The 12,649-nt window shown below is 41.4% G+C and overlaps 1 protein-coding gene across 1 annotated transcript in view; it reads left to right on the top strand.

Annotated features, from left to right (window-relative positions):
* The first annotated feature begins 261 nt into the window (after nt 1-261).
* Nucleotides 262-12,649, top strand: part of STRN (striatin) — a 69,248-nt gene continuing 56,860 nt past the window's right edge. Inside the window, 2 exon segments of the mRNA XM_066546642.1 lie at nt 262-412; nt 415-749. Of these exon segments, the coding sequence (XP_066402739.1) occupies nt 262-412; nt 415-749 (486 nt within the window).

Here is a 12,649-nt window from a genome sequence, read left to right as displayed (position 1 = left end):
TCCCGAGTTCCTGGGGTGGGCTGCGGTCAAGCCGTGTCAATCCCGCTCGGAGCTAGAGGTGACCATTAACCTGTGCTCCCGCTGCAGGGACTGCCCCTGCCTGGCCCCTCCCGCCGGCGCCCCCGCCCAGCCGACCGGACCGCACGTCCCAGCGCTGAGGCTCAGCCGTCCGAACGCCATCCCTGGGATTACGGACGGCGCGGGAAGAGGGCGGCGATCGAAGAATCCTCCCCGCCGCCCAGCGGAACTACAATTCCCAGGATGCCGCGCGGGGCGGCGGGGCGAATCGCTCCCCGGCACTGTCCCTGCCAGGCCACCGTAGCGGCGGGCGGGGGCGGCTGTCAGGCGGTGACGGCGGGCGGGACGCGCCCAGGTTGTTGCTGCTGCTGCTGCTGCCGGGACGCGGCGGGAGCGGCGGCGGCGAGCCAGGCGGACCCGGCCCGGCCATGGACGAGCAAGCGGGGCCCGGTGTCTTCTTCAGCAACAATAACAATAACAACGCCCTCCTGCTGCCGCCGCCGGCGGGCGGGCCGGGGCTGGAGCCGGGCGAGGCGGCGGCAGCGGCGGCCGCGGCGGCGGCAGCAGGAGGCGGCGGAGGAGGGGGAGTCTCAGCCTCCGGAGCCGCCGCGCCGCTCTCGGCGTCCCGGGCTCAGTACAGCGTGCCGGGCATCCTGCATTTCCTGCAGCACGAGTGGGGCCGCTTCGAGGCGGAGCGCGCCGAGTGGGAGGCGGAGCGGGCGGAGCTGCAGGTAACACCCGCGACCTTCTACTCCCCCACAGCCCCGGCTCCGGCGGCCGCTCCCCCTCCGTGTCCCCCGGCTCTACCCAGCTGGAGGGGAGCGGCCGCCCTGGGCGCTGTCGCGGCTTGTCGTCTTCCCCGGGAGGGAGCGGCCGGCCGGGCTATTCCGCTGCCCCCGAGGGCGGCCGCCCCCCGCCGCGGCCGGGCCGGGGGTGGGACGTGGCAGCCGGCCCGGAGGGGAGCGGGCCCTGCTCGGCGGGGAGCGGCCCCTGCGCGCTGTGCCGCTCTCGCCTGCTCCCGGGGTTTTCCGGATGCCCTTCGGGGTCGGCCGCCCCAACTTGTCACCAGTTTCATAACCCCTGTCACAATCTGCCCCCGGCGAGCTGCGCGCCCCCCTTGTGCCGCGGCTGTCCCCGGCCCCGGTGCCGCCCCGCCCGCACAGGGCCAGGCCCGCGGGACCGGCTGGATCCCCTTCGGTACTATGGGGCGCGTTATGTAGTGTTTTCGTTTGAAAAGCAGTGGGGTTGATACGCTCATTAATGCATGAAAGGACTGATAGTGATCTTGTGGTTAAAAGAACTTGTGAGCTCCTGGCCTAGAGCCATTGCTGTCAGATACTTCAGTGATGGGCACGTTGCATTAACTCCAATAACAGTCGATAATGCAACCTTCGTTCCTCTTTGGTGTTGTTTACAAGAAAATTCCTGTGTTAAACCTTAACGCTGGCCATGTTGCTACCAGCCCACTGTTTGGTTTTCATTTGGCCATGTTTGAGACTGAAAAGTGTCTATGGGTTTCTTTTTTAAGTCTCCTTCCTTTGTCTCTTTCTTCCTGTCCATCTCTTCTTTCTATGGCTTTCCTTGAAAGTCTTTGTCAAGAGAGTCTTGAGTCTGTGTAGTAATGCAAACCACTTCTCTGTTTTTTTGGTTATTGGGTTGGTTTTTTCATCTTTTAAATTTTACTTTCTACATACATCAAACAACCACTCTGAGAAGAGTGGTAGGTGTGACGTTCTTTAATGAGAGTTCCCTTGTAGGAATTTAAAGGAAGTGGTCACGAGAACAAGAGAGTAATTTTTATTTTAACTTCCCTGATTCAGTGAGAAATTGGTTAGTAACTGAATGATATTTCTATTCACTACATCTAGTAAATACTGTGTAGAAAGTTACTAGCTAGCTATGTATAGGAATAACCTCATGTGTCATATATCCAGTGGAGGCCCATAAATATCTTGACATATATTCATAGCTGATTCAGATATCAAATATTGCTTTGGAGAAAAAAATCTGTTTTGCAGGACCTAGGAAATTTTGTCAGTGTATTAAAAGTAATAACACTTTGCATATTTATCACATCCTTCAGCAGCATGACTTCCCTCCTCCTCTCCCAGGTATCCCTCAAAAGCTTGGTGTTACGGATGAGAGAGGAGGAAAGAAATTGAGCATTTAGACTATTTGCAGAAGTCATGTATTATCAGTGGCAGATAACCCCATCACAAGTTGTTTGCTTGAATGCCTTTGACTCTTGCCAAAACATCTCAATAAAGTTATAATTAGCTGTGGCTGGCATTGCCATGAGCTGTAACAGCATTTATCTGCTGCAGAGTCATGTTCAGGAAGGTGCAAAATTCTTGGCTATCTCTACAGACATCAGGCGTTAACGTCTGCTGTGACCATTTGCAGATGAATGTTCTTGGATTCCTCTGAGAGGTTTGTGGTAAGGGTTCAGCAGCTATGAGGTGGCTTTTAGAAATTGTGCACCTGAAGCATGAGCAGTGTTAATTAAAGGCCTGGTCTGTGCTCCTTCTGAAGCCTTTTGTTGGCCTGTATATTTGGAAATATTTAACAGCATAATGGAAATTTGAGGTCGGACAGTTTCTCTCCAGAGATAAAGATGCAGTGCTTCTCATTGTACTTTTATCCAATGCAAATTCCAGTGCTAGATTATCCATCCAGTCTTGGGAGGCTGTGGGGCAAAGGACCTACTTAGTGTGGTGGTCTTAGTATGCCATAATTTTTTCCTGCAATTCATCTAGTTTCTAAGAGGTAGACTTCTTTTATCTCTGGTTCCTTACTTGCCATGGTATTGAAATACTTGGGATAGATACCTTATGCCACAGTATTACTGTGCTTGGCTTCTGCTCTGTAGTTGTTGGTTAGTTCCACTCTACCCTCTCTCCAAAAACACCTTGTAGGTCGGTCCCATTGTGATTTCCTGACTTCCTTTTCTTCCTCTCTGGGCTTCTTTTTATTTTCTCTTTTTCTTATCCTTCTAATTAACTGTGTGGAACTAAGTGTGATGGACAAGTAGAATACCTTCCTGTTGTGTTCTGTGGTGCTTGTTCAAGGGACACACACCCAAGCTCGTAACATATGTGAGTTAGCAAGCTGGGCAGTTTAATCTGTTCTTAGTTACTGGTCTAGTACTGCCTTCCCAAGGTTTTTCTCCCTATCAGTGCCTGTATTTTGCTTTCCCTGGCAAATACTCATGTTTATTCTGATTTTCTAATTATTTTTCTTGAACCTTTTGAAATTATTGTTGCCTCTATTATATAATCTTCCTCATTCAAGGCAAAAGAGGACTTCTGTATTTATATCTATGTAAGCATCATTAGTAAGCTGTGTATATCAAATAAGAATGAAAACAGATTAATATGGGGTTCCCCTAGATGCTTATCTGCTGAGTACATATTTAACTTTTAATGCTTGCTTTCTCTTTACACTACTTTGACATCTGCAGATTGGAAAATTATCCTAAGAATAGACTTTCGTGATGCCCTGTGAAGTAATTAACTAGGATGAATACTAATGTTATTAATCCTCATTTAAGTATTCACAAACAGTGCTTTATGGCATTATAATCTATTTTCATATCTTTTCAGAAATTAGTGATTTTCCTTTTCTTAGATTCTTCTAGCAGCTGCTTGGGATAGTTGACAAGACAGGATTTCCTGTTCTACAAGTTTTAAACTTCAGGTTTTTTCATTCTGCATTTTTCTGGACTGACACAGAGACAGTTCAGAGTTGTCATTGTACGTTGGACAAGCCCATCCAAAAATAGCAAAGGGTTTGATCAAATGCATGTGCAGGGCATTGAAATCCATATTTTTGCTTGAGGCAAGCAGGGGTTGAACTACCTCCCACTCTGGTGTCTTGCCCTAACCATGGGTCTTCTGACTGGTTGGGAGTGACTGTCTCTTTTGGATGTTATTTCCCTTTTAATTAGCAATCCGTCACCCCTGGGGGAGCAATGGGGACTCTGCCCCGGGGACTGGGACCCTGCAGAGCTGAGAGCTGCCAATGCACATCCTTGACCCAGCAAGCAACAAGGCTGGATGAGCTTGGAAGGTGTGTGTGTGTGTGGCTTTTCTTTTGGCTACAAATGTTGTCTTTGCAAGCAATGCATATGTTGCTGTGGAAAGTTTTGCTTGTGACAAACATTTTTCTGGCAAAAGTACAGATTTGCAGATATTGGCATTTCTCCTCATTTCACAAATGGTCTAAATTGCAACAAACTGCTATGCTGTAACTATGTTTATGGACAACCCCCTATCCTGCTAAGGAATTTTCTAACTTTTGTCCTCTTCACTGCTGAAGTTTTCATTTCCTCTAACTAGTAACTTGTTTCTTTGGAGTAGTAGACTCCATACAAGTGGTGCGACCTGATAGCATTACATGAAAATTATTTTTCCTGGGTAAACTTTCCTTTGAAAAGGTTTGCAAGGAAATTAGGGAGAATGGGTGGATACAATGTGCTTGTGTTTCTACAGCTTTGTTAAAAATAGTCCTTGTAAGACAGTGCCAAAAGAACAAGAAAACACCACCCAAATGATAGGGAGAGATAATGAAATGAGATAAAATGTGGTTAAATGATAGCAAACAGCTGTAATAGAAGGAATGTAATGGAAGTAATAGCTAAGAACTTGAGATGGGTATGGAAGTCAGATTTAGTAATGTTAGTTCTCTGTGGGGGGGGCGGATCAGGGATGGGGATCTTGCCCCTTGCTGCTGCTTTTCTCCTGCAAGAGGCAGGCGATGAAACCAGGCCTGCTACGTGGTAAGATTGTGTCCTTGGAGATAGACAAGTTAAAGTAATGAGGAGAAGGGGCAAATCAGACAGATGGCTGTGACTATTTATAGTGTGGTTTAGGACATTTGTTACTTGATTCAGAAATTGTTGATATTTACAGTTTGTTGGCTTTTAGATAACGGTCTTCTTGTTGGATTAAATTTCTAGTTAGAAGTTGTTCTGATAGCTGGATAATCTGAAAACATTCAGAGAAAAAGTAATGAGCAGTGAGTTGCTGAAATCAGTTATTAAGTTAATGGAAAAGTCCTAAAGATACAGTTTGACCAATAAAATGGAAGATAAATAAATTTGAAGAAGTTTTATATAAGATTTTTAAGTATGATGATTTAGGTCAAATTTCTGAGATTCTCAGTGAAAGATGAATTGGCAGAAGTGCTGTAAAAGTCTTCTATGAAATATTTTTTCTCATAAGGCAGATAGTACAAAAGAACTACCAGTGATTAATGTTACACACATCTCCACTGCAGAAAAGCAATAATTTCAACTTTATTGTTTTATATATATCAGATAAATCAAAAGAAAGGCAGAAGAAAACAAGCCGTGAACACAATACTGAGGTGTGTTTATTTGGGAAAAATGATGCTAAATGGGCCTTGGCGACTACCAGATAGCCTCTCTTTCACAAGGTTTTTTTTGCGAACTTTATATTTTACAGATTCATGTGAAGCAAACTGTATTTTTCTCTGCTTATATGCATGTTTGCCAGCTATTTCCAATATAATCATTGATATGCTGTCATGGCTTCTTTTACTTAAGTGAGGAGGACCAGTGGGAGTAAATGTTCAGTGATTTTCAGAAATTCAGATGTTTGTAGATGTAGAATGCAAGTACAAACTGATGAGACAATGTTTTTGCTGGTGTGCATCTGGTTTTTATAGTTGGATTTTTTTTTTTTTTTTTGCATAATTGATCTGATCATTTCCTAGCATCAGATATTTCAGTTCTTCTCATATCTGTCAAACCTGTAATTTAGTTTAAGTGCAATGAAAATGTGTTTCTTAAATAGCCTAAATCCTTTAGGAAAATGATGCTGTAAATATTGATGTAGTATGAACTGAGAGGGTTTTATAAAGTTACATTGTCTCCAAGTGGTCTTTAAACCTTTCAGACTCCTCTCATGGAAAGTTATACTTGCAAAAAGAAAAAGGCATTTTTCTGTTTTTCTTGGTTGAGCAAAACCGGAATAGATTACTGTGTTCTAGGTGGAAAACTTTGGTTTTCAGCGTCAGGTTAGCATATGGTGAAACATCCTAAGTGTCTTTATTGGTGAACATTTTTAATTAACTTTGTATATCTGTCCTACTTAAAATGTAGCCCTTCTTTTTCTTTTGAGGGTCTTGGTTTATGGCAATTTTATTGCATCAGAGATAAGTAACTTGGCACTGTTTGAACAACAAGTTGCAAATATAACTTGGCCTTTATTGCCGTTTCAGTAGACACAGAAACTTTATTTGCTAATTTTAGAATGGTCTGTGTAAAATTCCCCAAGGAAGACCACGTGAATTGCCTGAGACTTTTGGTTCATCTTAATTTAATGCTAAAAGAAATAAGACAGTACAAATACCAAGCTGTAACTAAAACTGTTATCAGTAAACAGTTTTCTGAGAAAGTAAGTATTGGTCAGTAACCTACTCATGTATTTGGCTTAACAAGGCTGGTGAGCCTTGTCAGGTCCTCATTTCTACATTTCTTAGTTTAAAAGTGGCAAAAACTGAAGTAGATGAGGGATCCTTATGTTTTAGTTTTAAATGCTGAGAAATGCTTGGATACCTGAAAAAGTTCTTTGGAATAATTTCAGAGTGCTCAGAATCCAAGCTTTGCAGACAATAAACTAGAAATAAAAATACTCTGAAATGTGAAAACAAAAGTTCATTTTATCTGAGTGACCTGTTCTGTGTGGGCCTGTAGATGAACTCATCCAGATGTTCTTTTCCTATTTGAAAAAAGTTCGCTATATGCTCACTACTATTGAGTGTTTTTGAAAATAACCCAGTGATAAAGAAGTTAAATTAAGGATTGCAGTGAGGAAAGACTGCATTTTTTCTGGTCTTAGCCAGGAATATGTTTCCCTTTAGTGCAGTCACATAGGGCAGGATTGCAAAAGCATTGGAGCAAAAATGGCATGCATGATATTCGTATCCTAGCTTGTAAACAGGAGGTAAGAACAAAATCACTTATCTTTTATTTGTTTCACTTGATGCCCAAGTCAGTTCAGAGTGGTCATGCATGCCTGAATACAAGGAGTAGCTGATCGTGGATGTAGGAGTGAGGAACTGGAGTGTGCCAATTGCCTCTGCAAATGCTTGTGTGGTCAAGTCTGGTTCACTCCTCTTTCTGTTACTGAAGCCAAATCTAAAAATCTCCCCCAGATTTTTTCTCCCTTGTCTTGCCATAGCCCAAGTGATTCATTGAGCCTGTGAACTCCCATTGTCTGTTCAAATGTGGGCCATGAGTCTGTTTATCAGTCCTGCTGCTGACTGCTGTCGCTGCATTTCTGCCCTTCTTGTACAGCAAGTGGAAAGGAATTTGAGCATTTGCAATTTAGACTCCAGCTCATAATATGTGATTATTTTGTGACATGCCATTGCAGTGTTGCTTATAGAATTACATAATAGAATTAAAAGCTGCACTCTCTTTGTGCTTGTGTTGGTGTATGTGGCATGTGCTCTTGGGTCGAAAAAAAAGTTAATGTTCACCGCTTAAGTACGTGTACCACAGAAATGACTGGTGACAAAATTTTTGCTTATGAAGAATGATTAAATAAGCTGACTATACATTGCTTGGCAACTGTTTTGATGCTTAAACTTGCTAGAACACTGAAAGGCAGCACTGAAGAGAGGATAAAAGAAGGACTGGCTATCTGAACAGAGATCTATGTAGTCAAACACTTCAAACTGCAGAAAAACAAGTCTTCCTGTTTTTGAGATGCCTACCTTAGAGTAATCAAGGTATTGCCAGGTATAAATTGTGAATAAATTCTGGATCATTTATTAGGAGTTTTTCAGTCTTACTGAATTTGTTCTTCAAACAGTGTTTTCTCTTTGAAAACATTGTTTGAAAAAGACAAAGAACGTAAGAAAATGGCATTTTCATCCATAGTTTTTTTACTGTAAACTAAATCTTTGATTTCTTTTAGATGTTTTTTCTGGGTTTGTATCTGATGCTAGTTTTAGGACATCTCTGAAAAGTCCAACAAAAATAAGGTGTCAGTAGCAGATTGTGCTCTGCATTGGTCTCATGAGGTGCTATCATCCAGTGAGAGCATGTGAGGGATAAATGGGATGAAGTACCTTCTGTGTGAAGGTGAAGTTAAATATGCCTTGGTGCCTGCCAGTCGTTTCAGCCTGTGGCCCCACTTGAGTTTTGTTATCTTAAGTGGCTGCAGGAATTACAAAAGCTTCCCAGCCTCTCTTGGCACAGAGTGCGAGTAGGTGTGCGTAGTGATGTGAAGTATGGTGCCTCTTAAAATTGTTCCCTACTTGTACTAGACCATTGATATTTCCCTTCCCCCTTTCCTCTCTTCTCACCCCTGGGGCATGCCTACACTTATTTACAAATATACTTAAATATATAGTGCTTCAGTGAGCCAGCTATAATCTAAAATACTGAGTACCCTGGCAGCCTGCAGAATCCTTCTGGCAGATCTTGGTAGACCGGTTAGCACAACTGTTCCAGATTGATTCATCTCTATAATGTATTTAGTTCTTTTAGCTATCTGCATATTTTTTGCAATACTTTCCCTGCAGTTTCCCCCCCACCCTTTTGTCCTCTTTCTCTCAACCTCTGAAGACCTGGTTGCTGAATTATGGAAGTATTATGTAGAGAATTGTGTGTCTTAGTAGCTCTTTGTCAAATGATGTCTGTTGACCTTTGAATGCCCATAAATTTGAAGTGAGGTTTACTTTAAAATATTATGATAGATATTTTAGAGAAAAATAGAAAGGCTTTTTATAATTTTTGAGTCTTATGAATTAAAAAAAATAAATTGCCTTTTAACTTAAAATACCTGTAAAAAAGAAATTGATAGAAGTTGATACTAAATGTGCACCAGTTGTTTAGCAGTCATAGTATGTTTATTTTTTAAAATTTCCTGTTAAAGAGGAGAATTTTTTATCTCCTGCTGTTAGGTAGTGTCAAGGTATAAGCCTAAAAAGATGTCTAAATATAATATATTTTAAACATGCTTGTTGCTGATTCATGGAATTATAAATTTCAGTGTACATTTTAAACATTGGTAAAATCTGGACTTACTAAGATGTGATTTCATGATTTAATTATGCTGTTATGGCTGCTAAGCCGGTATTAGGAAGTCAACAACATTTACAGAAAGAATTGTTTCTAGCCCAGTGCTACCTCAAACATTGTATCACCTTTTTGTCTGCTTCAAAGTAAGGTGACATTAGAGTCCTTTGGGGAATTTTGTAGAACAGTAGTGTTGTTGTCTTTGAAAATTTTTTTAATGTAAGAATGAATGTTATTTTTAAAACCTCTTAATAAAGAAGTGGACTAGTTAAGGTAGCTACAGTGCTGTAATGTAGACTGGGTGTGTATGACACTTTTAGGTTATGTTGCAGTTGGTCATACAAAAAAATTCTGTGAGATGAAGTGGAAAAAAAAAAACAACCCGGACTCAACAATTGCAGCTGAAATAGACGGTTCCAGGCATGTCTTTTTCCAGTGTTCTCTGGTTTTGTGGTGGCTATTTTTGTTTGGTTCGATTTTGGCTTTTTTGTTGGTTTTGTTTTCTCCTTCTCTCTTGATCTTAATGTCACAGTTGAGTTGCAATACAGTAACTTGTAGCACTTAGCCTGGAATAAACTCGAGGCGGATCCTGCCTTGATTCTTGCCGTGGAGCCAGCGGGGCTGGGTGCTTTATGGAGATGACGAGTCCCACCCGTAAGGCAAGGAACAATACGAGGTTTTGCGGGATCCCCATAGGCAATTTTGAGGTTTGCAAAGACTGGCTTACAACTTGATGCATTTTAACCTTATTACCTAGAAGGTCAGTTGTCACAGAACCTGTTTGTTGGGAATATTTGCGAATTCTTGAAATTTTTGGCAAACTTTCCCAGGAGCGGCCAAAACACAAGTGTAGAGCAGTGTTGCAGATTACTCAAAGCGGAAGGGAATCTCTTTTGCTCCTCTTCTTCCTCAGGTGTAGCTCAGACTCCAGATATGACTTGGCTTAAAGCTGGGAAGCCATGGGAAGTCACCTGTGGTGTCTCAGTCTATTGGTAAAATTCTGTCATTTATGCCTGAAATATGAGAAAACTGTAGTTGTGCAGTTTAGTTACAATTTTCATCATGTTTCAACCCTGACCTCCTGCACATTAAATTTTTGCACAGACATTTAGACAGATATTGTCCATGTATTTTAATTGGAAATAGTGATCCTACAGTTGCCACTGCATTGTTCTAGAGACTGCAAAAATACTGCTACTTGTTATAATTTGTCATTTTAGATATTTCAACTCATTGTATTTGTTTATTCAGTTTGCATTTATCTGCAAAGTGTTTATTTTATGGTATGAACATTTAGATTCCTTTGCATATTTTTGGTGAATTGCCAAAAGAATGAAAATTTAAAGAATGAAATCTGCTTAAAACATTTGAACTGTTAGTACATTATTGTTAATATAAAATTTCAGTTATTATTTTAATACTGTCCTTCCGTGCCATATAAGCAAATCTGAATATCGGCATTGAGAATTTCTCAAGTAACATTTAAGCTTGCATGTATAACTGATTTTTATTGTCCGTGGAGGCTGATGTAATTGTAATTACTCAGTACATGTACAAATGAGGGATAAGGGTTGCTAACATCTTGTGGAAAAAAAAGGGAATATTTCTCTAAGTTATAAAAATGACCAAATGTAAGTATTCTCATTTCCAGAGCCAGAATTCTTCAAAAACAGTGAGTATTAGGCATAAGGATGCTGCTCTGAAGAAAAGCATGAACAAACTATGCTAGAAACCATGCAGCCTCCAAGGAGAGAGCAAAATTATTCTCAGTTTCTGGAAGTACCAGTAAAAGTTCCTATCTGTAAATTATATATTTATTAACCTTGAAGGATCCTAGCAATAAGCTTGTGTAGGGCTGGAGATTCATCTGTTGTTGCTGTGTGTATTTTAAGTAAGAAACACAAGTACTTCTTGAAAATCCAGGAAAAAGAAAAGTTCTAAGACATCATAAAGAGTATGGAGGTATTACTGACAACAAAAGATGTCCACATGAAAGAGATGTCATATGGTAATTCTCAATCATATCCATTTATGTCTCTCTGTCTTACAAAAGGAAGACTGTTAAAACTACTGAGAAGTTGCATTTTTTAATTTAGTTTAGGCTGCTACCAGTGGAAGATGACTTTAGCCTCAACTGTTAGAACAGAAATGCTGCTTTGACCTTTGTAGTGTAGCAGTGTGTGAGCTGCGTTGTTTGCCAGCCTTCTGAGTAAAAATGCTTCATTCCAGTGTGTTCAGTCAGTTCATTCTTGGCTAGAAATTGCTTGCAGACAGCAGGTCACATAATAGATCACTTCAGCTTGTGTCCTGATGGCATTGGATGATCTTTTTCATTCCAGCCAAATACATATTTACGCCATGATTTCTGTTTTTAAAAGTATGTTTTGATGTTCTCTCCCTTTTGACGGGAAGAGCATGTGTCAGTTCTGCTGGGCCTGTGTGGAGATAGGGAGGGAGAATCTGTGTGTCTGTACAGTTACTGCAAACTAAGTTACGTGTGCCTGAGATGCTCCTCTTGGGAGGGATGCTGACCTTGTTGAGCTGGGATGCTTCTCGCTGTTACATTCCTTAGGGTAGGAAATGCTGACTCCAGCATCAGCATTTATTTCTCCTGTGCCTTTCTTTAAACCTGAGCATAAAATTGACATTAGAATTCAATTGTAGTTGATTCCAGAGTGAGAGATCTTTCTTTTGATTCAGCTGACTTCTTTTTTCTGGAATTCTAATGTATTTCCCCTGTTGAAGGAGAAGAGTGACTTAGTTGGAGAGCAGCCAGTGTTTTTCTCTTGTCATAAACTGGCTGATCTAGTTGGTGACTGGCAGTTAAGGATCCTTCAGGTGTCTGTCAAGCTATTTACTGACTGTACTTGAGCAATAAAATTATGTCAGCTGGTGTGATATTTTAGAGCAACTGCTATTGCTGGCCACCAACAAATGGGCTCTTGGTGTAAGATTCATCTTTCCTGGTCACCAAAATTCAACTGAGTTAGTTGTGTGCCTTCCCTTTATAGTTGTTGGAGAGAAAATGACATTTAGAGACTCTGTTTTTTCTCACCTTGGGGTAAAAATCTGCAGTCAGATTCTTTGGAAGCAGCTATCTCCCTTAACTGAAATATATGGGGACTGCTTGCAAGGTTGTAACAGGTGAAGATAGGATATTCCTGCTCATTTTTAATCCCACTTTCCTGAGCATTTATTTAAATGCAAGGGTTATAGGTTGTCATACTCAACAGCTGATGGCGTAGACCAGTTGCCATTTATCCTGTCTGTGCTTCTCAAGACACAGATGAGGTGCCTGGTGACTTGGCTGTAGAGGTGCAGAAAGCTTCTGATCCTGGAAATGGCAGGTGAGGCTGAGGCATGAAGTGGTGACTGCCTGCAAGTATTTTTGCCTCAAAGTGTATGTGTGAGTTGAGCAAGCATAAGAACTTGCCTCTTGATTTGAGCATTAGGTAGAAAACCAGTTCTTCCTTTGTGATTAGGAATTAATATCTTGTGTTTGTCATAATTATCTATTTAAAGGAGATTTTTCACAGGCAACTAAATACTTGTGCTGGAAGTTGATAGAGGTTAGCTGTC

Source organism: Molothrus aeneus, chromosome 3, assembly GCF_037042795.1.
Source record: "Molothrus aeneus isolate 106 chromosome 3, BPBGC_Maene_1.0, whole genome shotgun sequence".
NCBI classification, from domain to species: Eukaryota; Metazoa; Chordata; class Aves; order Passeriformes; family Icteridae; genus Molothrus; species Molothrus aeneus.
This window is presented reverse-complemented; position numbering and strand designations above follow the sequence as displayed.